The sequence below is a fragment of the Orcinus orca genome, chromosome 9 (assembly GCF_937001465.1).
Source record: "Orcinus orca chromosome 9, mOrcOrc1.1, whole genome shotgun sequence".
NCBI lineage: Eukaryota > Metazoa > Chordata > Mammalia > Artiodactyla > Delphinidae > Orcinus > Orcinus orca.
In genome coordinates, this window is record NC_064567.1 from 11,813,439 (window position 1) to 11,831,947 (window position 18,509).

An 18,509-nucleotide genomic window follows, 5' to 3' on the forward strand; every position below is an offset into this window, starting at 1 on the left:
TCTTCCTGGCCCTGCCTCTCTGCTCCAAGGCCTTCCCACCCCTTCCCTGCAGACCGAGGCCTCACCACACCTCCAACTTGCAAAAATCCCTTCTTTCCCTTTAATGTGGGGGAGGGCGGTGGAGGGGCAGAGGACCAGGGAGTGAGGCGTCCCCAGGCGCGGGTTTAGCGTGGCAGGCGGGCGCTTCTCACGGTGGCCACATCTCCCATGTCCTCCTTGGACCTGCGTCCAGGACTGGGTCACGGGCATTCTCAGTTCACCGCTCTCTGCCCGGGGCTCAGACCTCCACAGAGCCCGGCGGCCTCAGGTGCTGCTGCAGGAGCTGGATGTGGTGTAGCAGCTTCTTCTGGTGGCCGGCCAGGGTGATGCCCAGGGTTGGCAGGTCTCTGGTGGGGAAGGAGTGGATTAAACAGGGGCCAGTGTCTCCAAGATCCCAGGCGCCACCCCTGCCCTGGGGCCTGGGCTCCCCTCCCCCACCTCTCCCTGCTTACTCCAGGCTGAGCTGAGCCACGTCACTGAAGGTGTGGAGGCCAGACTGGGAGAAGCTGTCCTGGTAGCACTCCAGGCCGATGGCCGAGAGCCAGGCCTGGGGGGAGTCCAGAGAGGGAAAGTCCAGGGCCACGGGGTTCAGAAGGGCCTGGGAAGGTCTGAGGGGGAGGGGCAGGCAGGTCAATGTCCCCTCTTCATCCTAGGCCCCTTCGCCTCAGTTTTCTTTTGGGTTTGCCTCATCCCTCCCTGGCTTTCCCACGCTTTAGTCCCAAGCTCCAGACCTGTCCCTGGGGCTCCCGCCGGAGTGCTCTGCTCCCTGCAGAGTGTCTGGCTTGCGGATCATCTTGTCAAACGCAGCCACCAGCTGGTCAAAGTGAGGTCGCTGGGTACGATCCTTCTGCCAAGTGTCCAGCATAAGCAGGTGTAGTCCAGGTGGACAGCCTGGAGGCGGGGGCAGCCGGAACTCCTGCTCTATTGCATTTAGTACCTGGGGGTTAGAGGAAGCACGTGGTGCTCGGAGGCTATTGCTAGTGGAAAGGAATGTATTGTCAGGTAACCATGAGGTTGGAAAGGAACTTAAAAGATACGGAAAATGAGAGCCACGAATGGAGGGCTTCGAATGTGTGAGTCTGTGAAGGCTGGTGGGCTGGAGGGATAGCGGTGGGGAATCGGCAGTGTCTAGGTCAAGAGCTCACCTCCTGGTCACGCATGTCCCAGTAGGGCCGTTCCCCGTAACTCATCACTTCCCACATCACTATCCCAAAGCTCCAGACGTCGCTGGATGTTGTATGTTTCCCGTGTGCAATGACCTCTGGGGCTGCCCAGCGAAGCATACAGCTTGGGCCCTGAGGGGTGGGGTTGAAAGTAACAACAGCAATAATCAGAGCCGTGGTCCTAGCTATTGATCAGCTACTACGTGCTCAGATATGCGTCAAGGGTTTCACATCAAGCCTCTCGTTTAATCCCACAACAACCCTGGAGCATAGACTGCCGTTATCTTCATTTTGCAGATGCAAAGCCTGAAGCATCCAGAAGTACAAACTTGCGCAAAGTCAGAGCTCGAGGGTGGCGTGTTCACGACTTGTACCCAGCGGCTCTGACACGAGTCAGCGTTAGGGAAGGGCAGGAGGTGGTTCTAGGACTCCCACCCTCCCAGTCCCCTTTCTTCCCCAGTGTCCTCAGTCCCTGAAATCCCTCCATCCCACAGGTGAGCTCTGCCCCTTCAGACACTAAGATACACCACCTGAGGCATCCACCGCCCCAGTTCCAGCTCAGCCTCCGGCGCCCCCTGAGGGATGCGGGGCCCCAAGGCTGTGCTCTCACCTGAGGACTGTGGCCAAGACGAGCCACTTTGCACACTAGGTGGCTGTTCACCAGCACACTGTGGGCAGAGAGTGCACGGTGGACGAAGGCAAAGCTGGACAGGTAGTGCATGGCGGCGGCCACGCCCCGCTGCATGGCCACCAGCTGCAGGCTGCTGAACTGGCCCTCCCGCTGCTGTGGGATGGGGGGGCAGAGGTCAGCCAAGGGGTGGGGGACCTCGGCACATCACGCAGAGACACTGGCACCAAAAGGCAAAGGGACCTGGGGATCAGCGAACGGTCTGGGAATGAAGGACGGAGACCCTGGAGGTGGGGCAGCAGGGAGTGAACGCATAGACAGGGCTCTGCCTCCCGGACAGTTGAGAACTGCCCACCTTCCCGGCCCGAGCCGCCCCCCACACCTTGCCACCAGCCTGACTGACCCTCAGGAAGCTGTCCAGGGGGCCCAGCTCCATAAGCTCCGTCACCACCATGAGGGGCCGGCTCTTGGTGACCACACCCTCCAGCCGCAGGATGTTGGGGTGCTGAAACTGGCCCAGCACTGCGGCCTGGCCTAGAAACGCCATCTGCAGGCTCTCGGCGCCTCCGCTCCACAGGGCCTGGATGGCCACGGCCTGCTCCCGCCGGCCCCGGGGCTGCAGGCGGCCCCGGCGCACCTCCCCGAAGGAGCCTGCGAGAGCAGGTGTAGGCTGGGGGGGTCTCCAGGAAGGACTCAGTGTCCTGCCCTGTTTAGGAGGGACCCTGCTGGGACCCCTTCCGTGCCCTCCCTCTGCCATACCTGCTCCAATGACCTCCTCGATCTTCATGTACGTGGGATCGACCTCCCGTGCGAATTCTCGGATGGCCTGGCAGGGGTCCTCGTAGGTGGAGGGATCGACGTAGTACTTCACCCCGAGCCCTGCAGGCACACGGGGTCCATTATGAGGAGGTGTGCAGGCGGGCGGCCCACGCACCCCAGGCACGCTCTCTCACGGCCGAAGACGGTGCCCAGGAGCTGCCCTCAACCCTGGGGGGCCCAGCCTTGCCTGGTGCCCTCCCGGCCCCCATCCCGTCCCATCCCATCCCAGCCACACCCACACCTGGGCTGCTGTACTGCTGCAGCTGCTCCGTGTAGCCAGTTCCACGCCGCTTCCTGGGGGACAAACCAGAGTCCTGCGATCACACTCCCTCTCCCGTTTCCTCCCCAGTCTGCCCACGAAGGCCAAGGTCCTGCCAGGGATCAGTGGCTCGAAGGAGCCGGGCCCAAGGGCGGGGGCTGGGTGGTGGCGGAGGACACTCGGGGGCGCTTCTGCAGGGAACCTCGGGGCCATCAGGGCTTGGGACCGAGCTTTGGAGAATATGGTGCTGGGCCATGGCGGGTAGAGACTCACCTCTGGAAGACGAGAGCCAGCACGGTGATGGCCGCCAGCAGAAGGAAGGCCAGCGCCCCCAGGATGGACCCAACCACCAAGGATAGTCTCTCAGGAAGCTGGGCGGACAGCTCACCTGGAGAACCAGCCACCCAGAGTCACAGGTGTGAGAGATCTCACACACTGCCCCGCGAGCACCCACTTCCCCACACCCCGTCCCCCCACAGCCCCGATGGTCGGTGGGCAGCCACTCTCCCGGCCTGGAGGGTTTGGGGTGAAGGTTCAAGGCCTGGATGGTTCCTGGACCCCTCCTCACTATGCCTTGGGCCGCCCCCGCCCCGCCCAGACCTCCTCTCACCTTGAGGCAGCGTCTGGAAGTAGACCTTGCCCCCGTACGGGCCGTGGCCTGCGGCCGTCCGTGCCCGCACCTGGAAGCCATAGATGTGGCCAGGGCTCAGCTGGGTCACGGTGGCCGTGTTGGTCTCGCTGGTCAGGGTGAAGGAGTGGGATTCATCTTCTGCCTGGGGGTGACAGCCGCTCACTCCCTGCCAGCTGTGGGGGCCCCTCGCCCCCTGCTCCTACCCACGCCCCTCGCAGCCCCTGCGGCAGGGCTCCGAGGCGCCTCCGCTGTCTCCCCACCTCCAGCCCCGCTGCGGAGCACTTCCGGCTCCCACCATCCCCGCCAGGCGCCCCTCTGCTCCCCACCTGGTCATAGTAGCGGAGCTGATAGTCCAGGATGTTCCCGTTGGTCTGGTCGGGCTGTGGCCAGGACACGGTGATGCTGCTGGAGGCCCGGCTCACCTGGTGCACAGCAGGGACTGCGGAGGGAACTGGAGTGGGGGGTTAGTGGCGGCCTCCAGGGTCGGGAGGGCGGGAGAGGGTTCTAAGGAGGTGACTGGCAGCTTAGAGGAGGGCAAGGCTCACCTGCGTAGCTGGTGCTGACATTGATGGCTGCAGCCTGGGGAGGGTCGGGGCTGAGCTCCGACACCCCGTTGACGGCCTGCACCTCCAAGATGTAGGGCACGTGTGCCCGGAGCCCCCCAACGAGCACGCGGCTCTCAGTCAGGCCCCTCTGGCGGGGGTCGAAATGCACCTCATCCCTGCAGCGGCGACAAGCGCCCTTGCCGCCCGCTCCACACTCCTTGCACACGACGTTGAAGAGCAGGTCCCCGCGTCCCCCCAGCTCCTGAGGCAGGCGCCAGTGCAGCATGAGCGCAGAGCCCTGCACCTCAAACCACAGCTCCTGAGGGGCCGACGGGGGCGCTGGGGAGGGCGTGTGCAGGGCAGGGAAGGGCCCGGAAGACGGGAGTCGTGGGGCGGGGGTGATTGGGGAAGGAAGGAGGCAGGGGAGGGAGGACGGCCCGGAGGGAGGAGACAGAAAGCAGGGGAAAGCAGAGAAGGCAGATGGGGCGAGAGAGGAAGGAGGTGGGCGAGGTGGGGGAAGGAGGCGGGGAAGAAAAGCAAGGACACAGGAGAAAGAAGTCACTGCAAATGCAAACCAGCTGCCCCTTGTTGCCCTCCAGGCTCAACCCCAGCTGCCCCGTGTTGCCCTCCAGGCTCTCCCTCTCCTGGTCCCACTCCCATCCCACGCCCATCCCTGGGGTCGGGGGAGGAGTGGGGGAACTCACCAGTGCAGGCGGCCTCTGGGGGGTCGGAGCTGGCCCGGTAGAAGCCCTCCAGGCAGGGGCACGCAGGGGCCGCAGGGTCAGGGGCGAGGCTGCGGGCAGGGCACGGTGAGCAGGGGGCATTCCCAGCCGAGGCCTTGTAGGACCCCCTGGGGCAGGCTGAGGGGCAGAGGAGGGTAGAGGCCTCAGGCCCCCCCGTCCATCCCCTCTTGAGCCCCCCACACCCGCACACAGCCATCCTCCCAGCCTTCCGAGATCTATCTCCTCGTCACCCTCTCTCCCCTCTCTCCCTCCCTCAGCCAGACGTTACTTCTGCCTTTTTGCTGGCACGGAATTACGTTTCCATTGACGGAAAAAGTGAGGTGTGGTCGGGGCTACAGCAGAGCAAGCACCAGATGCAGCCGCCTGGGTCGACTGCATATCCTCCCTCTGCCGCAGGATCATCCTTCACAGCTGTATCCACGGCCTTCTACCTGCCTCCTGGTCACCTGGCCCTGGGGTGAACCACCCCCAGCTAGCTGGCAAATGCGGACAAAGGACCCCATTCCAAGACAGCCTAGGAGCTTAAGTCCTTTCATCTCCATCCCTTCTTAGGCCTGCAGCCCTAGGACCCCCAGCAATCGCTGTGGAAGGTTCAGATGGGTTGCTGAGAGCAAGGCTGTGCGCTTTAGGAAATAAATCTGGAGAAAACAGGCGTCCTTTCCTAAGATAACTTATTCCTGACCTCCTGGGGACAAAATGAAGTGTGGGCTCGTTCAGGAGAGGATCCCAAAGGTGGGGGGCGAGTGCAAGGGCGCGGGGGTCTCACCTTGGCAGGCCTTGTCTCCGCGAGCAGGCTCGTGCCCAGGCTGGCAGCGGCAGCCCCCGACGGCTACCATCCACTTGCCCTCCCCGTTACAGTGCAGCCTGGGAGGGCTGCCCCCTGCCTGGGCCCCTCCTCCATCCTCCTCGGGCTCTGCGTGCGCCACACAGGTGCCCACGGCCGCCACCAGGGAGGCCCCCCCGGCCCCACTGGCCTGCGTCTCAGGAAAGGTGGCGAAGGCGCGGACCATGGAGGGGCAGGCGTAGGAGAAGAGCCTGACCGCCACGAGGGCCAGGCAGGCCCCGGTGTCCTGGAAGGCCACGTAGAAGCCGCGCTGGGTCAAGGGCCCGAAGCTCCGCTCCTTAACGTTCAGCTGGAGCCCCGCCCGCTGCCCCGCCCCGCGCGGGCCGACCGCCCACGCTGAGGAGGCGGGGAAACTCTCATCCGCCGCGATCGTGTCCACCTTGGTCCAGCGTTTGAGGTGCCAGGACGAGATGCTGTCGGAGCTGTCGGGCTCCTCGGCCTGGCGGTAGTAAAGCGTGAAGGTCTCCCGGCAGGTGCCCCCCGCCACGCCCAGGCTGGAGCAGGCCCGCACGGAGAAGTGCAGCCGGATGTGCGCTCTCTGGGCCCCTCGCCGCTCCACAAAGTGTGTCTGCAGCCAGTTGTCCTGCCCGGGGCCGGGAGGGGCCCCGGCCACGTGGCATGCCTCGAAGGTCCGGGTCAGGCGTTGCTGGTCATCCAGAACACTCACTTCGTCCCACTGCAGGGAGGACCACAAAGGGCATTAGCTGCTCCAGGCTGGAAAGGCGCAGGGAGGCGGGGGCATATCCCTCCAGGTGAAACTTAGCATTAATGACATGCAAAGCAGCTGAGGATACCCGGAAGTCCTGCTCCTCTGGCGGGCAGGCATCTTGTCAACACGATGGGGGGGGGCGGGGGGGGGCGTTGGGTTCACAATGAAAGTGTGACACTCACCCCACCTGGTGGGTAGGTGAGCCAGCCAATCTCAGATGTCTCTCCAGTGGTGTCCAGCAATACCTCTGCCCAGTGATAAGAAGGGGCACGCAGTTAGCAGGCCTTCAGCCAGCAGGTCTCACCCCACCCCATTCCCATTAGGAAAAAGAGAACTGCCCGGTTCCTTGAATTCACTAAGGAGCACAGCTGTCTGTCGGGAGCCTTTCTCTGAAACCCTCCCCCTTCCCTTCCCCCTTCAGGTGTCTTCATCCTTTCCTGCCTCTTCTGAATCTTTCCCACTTCCCATCAGTGCTGGCTCTCCCCTGGCAGGTCGGGGTGGGGGGGTTCTCCCGTCTCCCCACCCCCTTACCTTCCAGAGCCAGGACTGAGGATACCAGCACCAGGACCCACAGGCCACACACCATGCCCGCCGCCCTGCTCCCTGACGGGGCAGCCCGCTCAGCAGCCATGAGGCATCTTCAGGGCTCCCACCATTGCTCTGGCCACCACCCTGCTCCCAGGTGGGGCTGCTGCTTCGTAGGGCTGGGGTCTGCAGCCAAGCTGGCTTCCTAGGGAGACAGAAAGGACCAGAGGAGGCCGGTGGGAGGGAATCGCATCGCTTCAGAGCTGGCCCTGGGTCTCCCCCTGTAGCCCGCAAAGTGCCCCGGCACCAAGCATGGGTGAGGGCCGGCAGGAGGCTGACTCTCTCCTGACCTGTGTCAAGTCCACCATCTTAGAGGACCATGTGCCTGGTCACCCACTCCGCTCCACAGGTGACCCACCTCTGAGCATCTGTTTCTCGTGGCCCTCCCCTTTAGAGCACCGGGTAGTTCTGGGCCAGTCTTACCCCTTTGCTTCTGGAAGGAGCTCTTCAAGTTCTTTCTCTTCATGTACTCTCCTCCCTTCCTCCTACGGCCACCCTGCATAGAAAATCAGAAGATTCTTCTCATTAAAAGCAGGCGAGTTAGAAGCTACTCCTTCCCTGGGGACACACGGTTCCCCCTGCCCAACACCTCCCAACCCCCATCAGACTCGCATACTCTAGACATTTCAGAGAGGCAGTGAAGCGAGAGGGACTGAAGAAGGAGAGCTGAGGGCTATGATGGGAGGGAGGGTGTGAGAGCAGATGCAGAAAAGAACATAGGCGGAAAGATTCCATCTGATAAAGGAGCCAGGACAGAGAAGGGATAGAGCTATGTAGGTCTGGCATACCTACATTTTATGAACCAAGGTCCTCTCTCCACAAGGGGCACATTTTTCCTCTGGCTTTCAGAAAACTAAATGTATGCCTCACGTATATGAAAAGACAGACACTCCCTAGTTTGCTCACAGTGAAAGGGAGGCATGTTGAAACAACAGTGCAATGCCATTTTGTTCTATGAGATTAACAATGCCTGAGTGGGGAAGGTATGAGAAATAGGCTCTCTTGCATTCATTGCGCATACAGGCTCAGGTTGGTGTATCCTCTTAGAAGGACAGTTGGTGATGTCTATCTAGCAGCTTCACTTCTAAGAATCTGTCCTTCAGGTATCGTCTACTTGGATCCTTTTGCACAGATGTTCGAACAAGAATATTTACTGCAGCATTGCTTGTAAGGGAAAAGACTGTAAAGTAACTGTTCAGCAATAGGAAGATGGTTAAAAAATTATGGCATAATCTTCAGAAGGAATAAGGGCTAGTGTTTATACACTGATATGAAAATAATTTCCAAGTGAAAGTACATAGTCCGTTGCAGAGCCATATACAGTATGCTCCCGACTGATGGGTAACTTAAGAAGGACCTACATGTACATATGTATGTAAGGATCTTTAAGAAAGGTAGACAAAACCTGGGAAGAAGGGGAGAGGGAGAGGATGGGGCCTAGTGCAAGAGACACTTACATATCCCCTTAAATTTTTCTATATTAAAAATCTTGCATACATATTATTTTTCAATGAAATCATTAAAATTTCATTCAAATCCATAAATAGTAACTGTTTAATAAAATGAATCAAAAGTGTTCATGCTCTCAAAATGATTTCACGCTTTTATGTAAAACATTCCCGAGCCTTAAGAAGCGCAGCGCCACGGCTCACAAGCACGTGCCCAGGAGCCCTGGCTGCCTCCAGGGTCACGGTGAAGAGAGCAGGCTCAGACCTTTCTTTGCTGGTTGGTCTAAGGTTAGTGGTGAGCTACGTCTCTCCTTGTGACTGAGTCTCAAAAGTCTGTGAGTTGCATGGACAGTAGAGGTCATTTATTTCTGTTGAGAAGAAAACAAGAGGCATGTTTCTCAAAAGACACGAGTTTGAGAGTAAAAAAAAAAAGTCAATCGGAAGTTGGAACCTAAAAATTACACATTTCACACTGAAGCTGAAACTAAGCAATTAAACTATATTTAATTTTGATAAATATGAGAATCATGATTTGATTTCTGTTCATCTAATTTTTTCAGTGTAGGCTGGCTATGCTGTAAGCTGAAGCCATCAGTGTTATCTCCAGGTGGTTTTCATGAAAAGACACCATTTCTGCATCTGCATGGGCAGACATGGATGTCTGCCAAGTAGCCACTGAAATTTACCTTTCATGCCTCTAGAACCCTATATGAGAAACAGAGAGTTCGATTTATAGCCTATGGAGGCAAGGAAGGAGCATTTGCCAAATCTTCACGTTGTATATCTTACACAATTGTAAGTTGTAAACTTACACAATATTATATGTCAATTGTATCTCAGTAAAGCTGGGGGGAAAAAGAAGCATTTCCATAGGGCAAATTATTCCTAAGAAACAGAAGTTCTTTGCAAATACTGTCCCAAATGCTACTAGAATCATTCACATATAAAATAAATGTTTCAAGAAGAACCGGGAGATGGTGAAGTAAAAAGCACTGTCCCATCATCAACGGCTGTTTAAAGACTACCCTAAAGTAATTCATGTTGTAGACATACACCCCACCCCAACTCTCAGTGACTTAATTTGGAGGCATGCTTGACACACCAGAGCAGACCAGATTCTGTCTGAAGAAACTTATTTATAACCTTCGGTCTTCTGGATCCGAACCGAAAAGAGGTCCTCATCAAACAGCAGAAGTACACTTCTGGGTACTTGAAGGTCCTCAACCATTTCTCTGAGAAATGGTCACAGAGTCTTTAGGAAGGCTGTTATCAAGAACTGAAAATGCCAGCAGAACGTCTTTAAACAATGAAGGCTATGACACCATTTGCCCAGCAGACAGTCTTTAAAATAGCCTCTTTCAGTTAGAACATGGATGGATTCTGGAATCTGTACAAAGAAGAAACTGTAAGTACCATGTCTTCTTAAACTTATAACTAGACAAATCATCATGGAGAAGGAATAATGAACACTTTGGAATATCCCAGTGAACAGTTTTTGAGAGACAGCAAAACATGAGAGAAAAGGATGCCCTGCAGATCATATCAGCTGTGCAGTATGGAACAGTCTAGAAGATGAATGGCCAAGCATTTGCTTTGAGGACCCACAATACAAGCAACACGGTGGCTTGTGGCTACAATAGGGCGTGTGCGCATAGCCTTAGTATGCATCTTGATGACAACATGAAGCTAGCCTCTCTCCAGAAGATCCAGAGAAGAGCAGAAGCAATGATAAAACACGCTAAATCCATTCAGTTTCTGTTGTCAAAAGGAATCAGGAAGAAAAGAATAAAGTGGAGACATCACATATAGATTGCCACAAGTCATTTTTTGAAATTTTACAAAGAACAAAGACATTCATTAAAAAGAAATGGTTGAGGACCTTCAAGTACCCAGAAGTGTACTTTTGCTGTTTGATGAGGACCTCTTTTAGATCCAGATCCAGAAGACTGAAGGTTAAAAATAAGTTTCCTCAGAAAAAAACTGTTGCTGAGTGAGACTAGGAAGTTAGGTCAGTTCTTACGTATCAAACAAAGTAGATAAATCCAAGTCTTTTATTTTTTAATGTATAAAAAGAAACTGAGTGTACCTCTATGGTAAGGATAAAAATAAGGATAGAGGGAACTTTATTAAGACACAGAAGAAGTTTTTGTCAACTAATTCCTGCCACTGCAGATTCTTTTGAAACAAGATTCAAAGGCGGAAATATAAGTGACAACACGCAGCTCCATCCCATGCCTAGAATACGAAACAAGCAGGACTCAGAACTTGATTTTCAAAGGTGCCTTCAATTGAGGCTGAGGACGAGGACATCTTTCCGCGTTTGGTCCAGGAGTGTGCCCTGGGAGCAGCCAATCACATCCCTGCTGCCACACAGACGGAGACAGGCCTCCGTAAGGCCAGGCCCCTCACCCTCTTCCCTGTGGCCTGCTTGAGATTCCTCTATCTCCTCCAGCTCATGAAAGGAATCGGTCACGGTTTAGAAATCCTCTAACCCTTGAAAAAGCAGAAAACTGATCTCCATCAGGAAAACATTCACATTTCAGATGTGCATTGGTTTTAAAAATATAAAACACCAGGAGCAGCAGAAATGTGGATGTAAAATGATAGCTCAGAAAATGAGACTGATGAGACAAAGTTTCTTGTGATAAAAATTGCATTCTATGACCAGATTGTTTTTTTTCTCAGTTCCTCTTCTGGTTATACCATTTTATATCTTTTTGATACAGTAGGGACACGAGAGCCACAAGCCTGCTACATTTCTTTAGTTTACAAAAACATGACACTTTCATAGGTATCAGGATTACATTTTGTTTTCACAAAATGGCAAAGATTAAAGATGTGTAGAATTTTAGCTTCTAAATCATAGCTTATGAGTTCTGTTGTCTATAAAAGTGAAAGATTTAAAAATAAATGAGTAAATCTGTAAGAATTTAAGAAGTTTACTGCGCTCAAATTAAAATGCTAAATATGATAATTTATGAACAAACCAAGCTGACTTAAATATAATTTATGCACCTCGATCCATAAAGCGAATTTTTAAAAATTAAATAATCTAAGCCCAGTGAGCTTGGAGGAAGGTATGGCAAAAGATATATTGGGCCAGTAAAATTGGTTACTGTAGGAGCATGGGGGAGCAGTTATTAACTGTCTCTTATACATACTTGAATTGTTTTTCTTGTTACAATGAGCATATCTTATTTTTAGAATTAAAATCTCATAATTAGAATCTAGACAAAAAAGGAAAATATTTATAAAACTTAGACTAGTATAGCATGTTTACAATTTATCCTCCCTGCCCTGTGCCCTCTAAGTTTCAAAACATGTAGAAATTTTCATCTGTAAGAAGAAAGCAGAGAGGGAGAGGCAGTAGGACCTGGCAATGAATGAGTGAAACAATGTCAACAATAAAAGCAAAATAACTTCTATCCCTGGATAGCCTTTAAGCTTATCTCCCAAGAAGTTCAAACTGTCCCACTGATCATGCCATGCTTTTCTTACAGGATGTCACGCATCCTGTAAGCAAAGGCCTGCAACTTCAAAGAGAAAGAGGGGGACCGAGAGGTCTATACACTCGAAACGCACATGGGGCATCACCGCAAAGTGAGCCCCGACAGGGAAGCAGAGCAGCCTGCGGGGGCCAGCAGGGCGAGGGAAGGTCCCAAGGGCAAAGAGGCCAATGGTTTTAAGTGGCTGGTGTGTCTCACACCTGTTAGCTGCAGGGTCAGCGTGGGAGGGGTCAGCACCACAGGCCCTGTCGTCTGTCCTGTTCTGCAGCTGTTAAACGCCCAGGAAATTCCAGTATAATCCTTGCCCAGCTTAATGCTGCTGCCTCTACCCCTTAATCTCTACCTTGGTCTCGGTAGGTCTCTGAGATCTGGCCACCCGCCCTGAAAAGGATCCCAGAGGCCTTTAAGGAAGCATCCAGAGCAGACAGTGAGAGGTAGCTTTCCTCCGGCGCTTCTAGCCCCTGCTGCCCTGGCTGGAGAAGCCAACGTGCGGATTAGCTAGGACACACTGGCTAGCACACTGTCCCAGCAGAGGACGGTGCTATGTCCCTGGAGGCCTCCAGCCCCGGAGAATGTCCCCCAGAGCACGCAGAGGCAGACAAATGTGCCTCCCACTCCCCGGCTGGCTGTGGAGCTGGGGGAGGCTTTTAAGATGCAGGCGGTGTCTGGGTCTAGCCAGACAGCCACTTAGAACGAGCCACTCTGGCTGTGCATGATGGGGGGACATGCGTGGTCCTGGTAAAGGGCCTCAGGGAGGGTGTTGGAGCAGTTGCTGCATATACAGGAGAGATGAGTAAGTGGAAGATTGTGGAAGAAAGCCCATGAGTGCCAGGACCGGTGCCCGTGAGAGCAAGTGTGAGAGTGTGTAAGGGAGAGTGTATATAAGATGACATGGGAGGGGAGCAGGAGAGTATGCACTGGGTGTGTGTGTGTGCGTGTGTGTGTGGCAGCAGGCACATCCCTGCACATCCCCAGTGGTCCTCACGCTGCTGGCATATGCCCATGAGCCCTTCCCCCTCACCCTGGGTCTGTCCCTACTCCACCCCTAGTTGTCAACCTCTCTCTGCCCCGGGAGTTGTTCCTGTGGAAACACCTGGGCTGGGAGAGGAAGGTACGCAGGGAAGTAGAGAAAGGGAAACCTCAGGCTCAAAGCCCCCCAAACCCAAGCATCTCCATTCCACCTGGTGGGGACACAAGGCCAAGGACCCAGCTCTGGAGATGGTGATCCGCTGGGAGAGCATCTGGCCCTGCCCGGAGGAGGGATGGTCCTGCCGTTCCTCTGCTCAGCCCATCACTGCCTGTTGCTCCCTGGCATTCTGATGACAGAGAGGCCCTTGCCTGCCATCTTCTCGTGCCCTGAAGGAACCGACAGACTCTAAAGGAGTCCTCTTCCCCAGGTCACTAGGCAGGTACGTACGTAGGAGCCTGCACCCTAATCTTCCTGCAATAAAAAATGTGCATTGCACTGAAAGAGCCAAGCGGCCCCTCTGAACAGCACCTGGCAAGTCTCAGAGCCCCACTGCCCATCACTTGGGCAGTTTCCCTGGACTGCCAGCTTCCCACAGCTCCTTTCCCACTAAACGGGCATCTCTCCTTCTAGAGCCTGAGTCAAGTTCCCTGGGCGGGCACAGGGCCTGGGGTTAACTGACTGGGAACAGGCCCAGCCACTTCTCTCCCTGGGCACTGCCAGGGACATTACAACATCGGCTATGCTGGGCCCCTGCCAGCTCCCCCAGGGATGGGAGGAGAGAGGGTGCCAGACAGCCAAGACTGGTGGGTCGGGGTGTCGGGCAGGCAGGGCCACGCACCCACATGTAGAGCGAGCGGGTGGAGCTGGGGCAGCAGCAAGCAGTAGACTTTGGCTGTCATTTGGGGGTCAGGGCTGCGGACCAGGAACCAAGCCTTCCCTCCACTCCAGGGCTTCTGGGTGGTGATGGGGCCGCGGGAGCAGGATAGGCTGTGGGGAGCTGAGGGCAGGTGTGCGATCCACCTCCTTGCCCCTCCCAGCTCCGCCGGGATTGGAGACATGCCCCTGGAGTCGGAGGGGTGGGCAATCCCCTTCATGAGGCTGGGAGCCCGGCCTCTTCCAGGACCCCTAGATCAGGAACCCCTATATCCGAGCCAACCGAGTGTCTCTGGAAACACCGTGGGGGATCGCAGCAGCAGGCTTATCGGGGTGTCACTGACGGCTCGTTACAGGCGGGGGTGGGGTGGGAGCCAGGCTGGCCGGGTCCGCACCCCTCCCGAAGCCCGCTCTCGCTTTGGGGACGGAGACTCAGCACTCCCCCACGAGGACCCCCGGCTCTGCAGAGGCCCTGTCTGGAGGGCCCCTTTACTTCTGCAAACCCGAATTCCTGTCCGCAGGCACGCAGGCCCCCGGCCCCCCACGCCGCCTGCGACCCCCGGGCTCACCTTCGCGCCGGCCGCAGGCTCAGCAGGTCTGCGCCCCTCGAGACCCCGCGCTGGAGCCGGGGCTCCGGGCGCTCACCGGGGCCGCCCGCCTCTCCGCTCGGGTGCAGGGACCAATCTTCTCCGCGGCGCGAGTCCGCGCGGCGGCAGGGGCTGCTCCGGAGGCGGGGCGCCGGGGACCGTGAGGGGCCCGCGTCGCGCTCGCCGGCGCCGCGCTGGGTCGCGGGTCCCGCCGCCCGCTGCTCTGCTCCCGAGCGGCGGCTGAAGCGAGCGCAGCCCGGCCCGCCCCCTCCGCGTCCCTCCCCGCCCGGCCCGCCCCCTCTCCGGCCCCTTCGGCCGCCCTCCCTCTCCCCTCTTCCGGGGAACCCAGCCCGCCCTCTCGGCCTCGGCGGCGAGTACGCGGCGCCCGCTCCGCGGCCCCGGCTCGCGGGGCTCGCCCGGGGCCTGCCCGTCCGCCGGGCCAGGGGACGTGGGCGCGGAGGATGGCGTGCGGGCCGGGCTGGGGGAGGCGGCCCGCCGGGCGGCCGGGAGCTCCGTTTAAAGCCCCCGGGGCGGGTGCGGGCGCCGGCGCTTAGAGAGCTGTGCCACTGGTACCCAGGGCAGGGCAGGGGCACCCGCGCCCCCTCGCCTCCCCTGCTTTTCTGCTTCAACTCCAGGAACTAAACCCGCTGTTTTAGTTCCCACTCAGATTTGAACTAAGGTGGGCGTGAGCTGAGAAAAAGAGAAAAGAAGGAGAAGGGGGTGGAGGGAAAGACAAACTGAGAATTTAGAGGGTGCGGAGGTGGGCTGGGGGTGGATAGGCAGTCAGGGTACGAAAGGGGCTCGGATCTAGCCTTCAGCTGTGCTCCGCGTTGGAGACGCTGGATCTTGCTCAGCTGGGGCTTCTGACTCCACCCGCCCTCCTTCCATCCTCTCCGAAGGGCAGGGAAGCCTGGGTCTCAAAGGGGAAGCCCCGAGGTCGGTGCCAGGAACTTACACTGCCGGGCAAGTCGCTGGACCTCTGGGAGCCTCTTGCCTCGCCCGCTCCCCAGAGAGAAATTCCCCACACGGATGAGAGGCGGTGGAAGGTACTCGCAGCGGGTGCCTGGAAGGGTTGAGGAACGGAGGGGGCGCCGCGAGGAAAAAAGGTTTCTGCCCACCCGTAGCCTCCTCTCAAACCCGGGACAGGATTGGGGTTCTATTGTTCCGGTCCTAACAGCACTGAGCTGAGACCTTGCTGCGAAGTGTTGCTACCACCTGCTGGCTCTTTCAAAGAACACAAGTATCGGGGGAGTCTGGCTTATTCCCCGACCCCCAGCTCCCCATATTACCCTGTCCCACATCCTTCTACGTTCTTCATTTATTCCCGACACCTTTATTAAAGTACTAGCTGCAAATGGGCTGGTCAAAACTGGTACTTAAGGAGCATTCAGAAATCCTGGAAAATTGTGAAAGAGGTCTATGAGGCAACAAGCACAATAAACAGAACAATGAAACTCATTAGGAGAAACAGGCTTTAATGAATTGGCTGAATGAGTGATATAAAGACAGACAAAGGCGACTGAACTAGTCCCCACTGGGCAAGGGGCTTGTTTACTCTCAATATCTGAGTCAATTAATAAGCCTAATGCTGTTGAGGGATTCTGCGTTTGGACATCCAAATAATAAGTCCACTCACATTGGTGAGTTTATCTATTTCTTCTCTTTGCTCTGAAACTCAGTGGTAGAGAATTGCCTTCATTTCCAAATCAGTTCTCCCCAAGACCTTGAAAGACTTTTGTGGAGAAACCTGGCTTTATATGCAATATTATATAACTCATGATCCTAGATATAGTAATAATTTGATTGTCAGAAAGCTATGGGTATATTGGAAACTTTTTTAAAAAGCGTATGATTAAATTATGTTAAAAATAAAAGTATCAATCAAACCAAAACATAGAAGTAACTTTATAAAACCCAGAAGTTCTAATAGAAATTTGCAATTCATCATATATTGACATTATAGCAAAAAATATCTCTATTCCTTTCTATTGTCTGACATAGCTCATTTTTTATACCACCCATTAGGTGCCTATAATATGAAATTAAGTTTTTGTTGTCTGAGGCTTATGTAATTAGTTTTTCTTCTTTTGTTAATATTTGAGAGGGATCTGGTCTTCAAAGAAAGCTCCCTTGTACCCTGGAGGCAAAGAGGTTTAAATTTGTGATGACAATTTGCCCTGTATCATAATCTCCTATGTGTTATCAAACTAAATTTTAACAGCAGGTGGATAGCACAGAATGCATTGTTAAGTGATGCTGCCATCTGCAGCTATTAGAAAACAAAGTAATAAGATCCTTCTTAAAGTTGGACATAAATCCTTTCTAAAATTTGTTCAGTGCCTGGCACACATTAGGTGCTTAGAAGTGTTTTAGAATAAGTGAATAAAAAATCATAGTATTTAAATTTGCTCTGTGCTGAAACGCAGGACCTAACAAAGTCTGTAGCTCACAGAAGTCATTATGTTGGGACACAACCATCTACAATGTAAATTTGGAGCCAAAGAGAGTGGCATGGACATATATACACTACCAAACGTAAAATAGCTAGTGGGAAGCAGCCGCATAGCACAGGGAGATCAGCTCAGTGCTTTGTGACCACCTAGAGGGGTGGGATAGGGAGGATGGGAGGGAGGGAGATGCAAGAAGGAAGAGATATGGGAACATATGTATATGTATAACTGATTCACTTTGTTATAAAGCAGAAACTAACACACCATTGTAAAGCAATTATACTCCAATAAAGATGTAAAAAAAAAAAAAGATCCTAAGTAGAAAACTCCAGGTGATTTGAGATGCCTTTTTAACTGCTTCTGGTTTTCTTTTGTTTGTTTTTCTGTTTTTGCCTCCTTCTTGGGTTTTTCTCTCTCCAACATCTGTCACTCCCCAAGGATGTGCAATTTTCTTCTTTTTTATTTCCCTTTAGAATGGCTAATGCAAGCTAATGTTATTATAAACAAAGAGCTTTATAAGTAATTTCAGTGATAAGAATTCTAGTAAAAAGCAATAAAGCAACTTGCTGAGCCCCCAGATCTCTTATTCCAAGACATGAGTTATAGCTCCAGATGCACAAGCTCACAGGGTCCCTGGCATGTCCCTGAACTGTCTCCAGGCTCCGTGGCCTCTAGGGGCAGTCTTCCCAAAAGCTGGAGTGTGGTCTCCAAACATTTTGGCCTATAAAAGTGTCAAATGCCCAATTTTTTTTTTTTTCTGTTTAGAAACTTCTAGAGTAAACCTACAGGACTGGTTTGTTTGAAAGACAAACCTAGTTTGCAACTGATTTGTACACCAGTGGTGACTGACAACCCGAATGCTCATTGGATGTGAGTGATCTTCAAAGTTTACCCAACAGAGTCTTACACTTTTGCATTACTTTAACCGAACGATAATAAAAAGACATTCAGAGGTATTAGTGCACAGAGAGAAAGAGAAAGGCTCTTCTCTCCTGATAGGATGTTTAATCAGTTAGAGATTGATGTCAGCTGTACGTAAGGGCCAAATCGAGGAATTCAGGGATGCTGTGGCAGCCCCAGGTCAACAAGACTTAGGTGTCTGCCCCTCCACCTTTAGCATGAAGCCTTGTTCTCAGGTTGTCGGCCCATCAGCCAGGGCTCCAATTATAAGGTCTATTAGTTTCAGTCAAGAAATAGAAGATGGGCCCAGGATACAGGGCATAGTTTCAGCTGAGTTAAGACTCTTTGAAGATCCTTCCTGGGGGCTTTACCCAGTGACTTCTCCTTGTATGTTATTGGCCAGAGAATACACGTGCACCAAATAAAATTAAAGATCTGTTAGTGAGAGAGGAGAAGGGAAAGAATGTTAGACAAGCAACCAGCAGCCTCCACCGCAAATGAGCTGAGATGATCACAATTACCTACTTTTCCTGCAATCTATGAAGACGGAGGCTTTTCATAAGACATCCTTGCAGCCCAGCCCTCCAGGCCATCATCTTTAATACATATTTTTAAAGTTCAAAGATGATTCCTAGGAAGTTAATGGAGTGAATGGAATGCTAGGCGCCTCCTTTTACTAGAATAACTATGACACCATCTCAATAGAAAAATCCTCTGCAGTTACTCATATAAACCAGAAGAGATGAAAACATTCCAGATTTTAATAAGAGTTTGGGCAATACCCACGTGCGGGACAGGGTTGACAAGTGT

General features: G+C 54.1%; 1 protein-coding gene across 4 annotated transcripts; it reads right to left on the reverse strand.

Moving 5' to 3' along the window:
- Positions 1-73: 73 nt before the first annotated feature.
- Positions 74-15,453, reverse strand: EPHB6 (EPH receptor B6). 4 transcript variants are annotated; one of them, XM_033432300.2, is made up of 18 exons: positions 15,305-15,453; positions 7,389-7,461; positions 6,912-7,110; positions 6,563-6,627; positions 5,594-6,347; positions 4,789-4,944; positions 4,085-4,423; positions 3,866-3,990; positions 3,519-3,681; positions 3,182-3,296; positions 2,891-2,943; positions 2,590-2,709; positions 2,234-2,481; positions 1,813-1,986; positions 1,185-1,334; positions 771-976; positions 492-647; positions 74-386 (listed from the first exon to the last, which is right to left on the reverse strand). In XM_033432300.2, exons 3-18 carry the CDS (start codon positions 7,009-7,011, stop codon positions 278-280), a joined length of 3,033 nt encoding a protein of 1,010 aa, XP_033288191.1. In that variant the 5' UTR covers positions 7,012-7,110; positions 7,389-7,461; positions 15,305-15,453; the 3' UTR covers positions 74-277. The 4 variants fall into 4 exon arrangements, with proteins under 4 accessions (XP_033288191.1, XP_004272166.1, XP_033288192.1 ...); XM_004272118.4 differs by lacking the exon at positions 15,305-15,453 and adding an exon at positions 14,332-14,473; XM_033432301.2 differs by lacking the exon at positions 15,305-15,453 and adding an exon at positions 14,332-14,473 and having other exon boundaries at positions 7,324-7,461.
- Between the last annotated feature and the right edge of the window lie 3,056 nt (positions 15,454-18,509).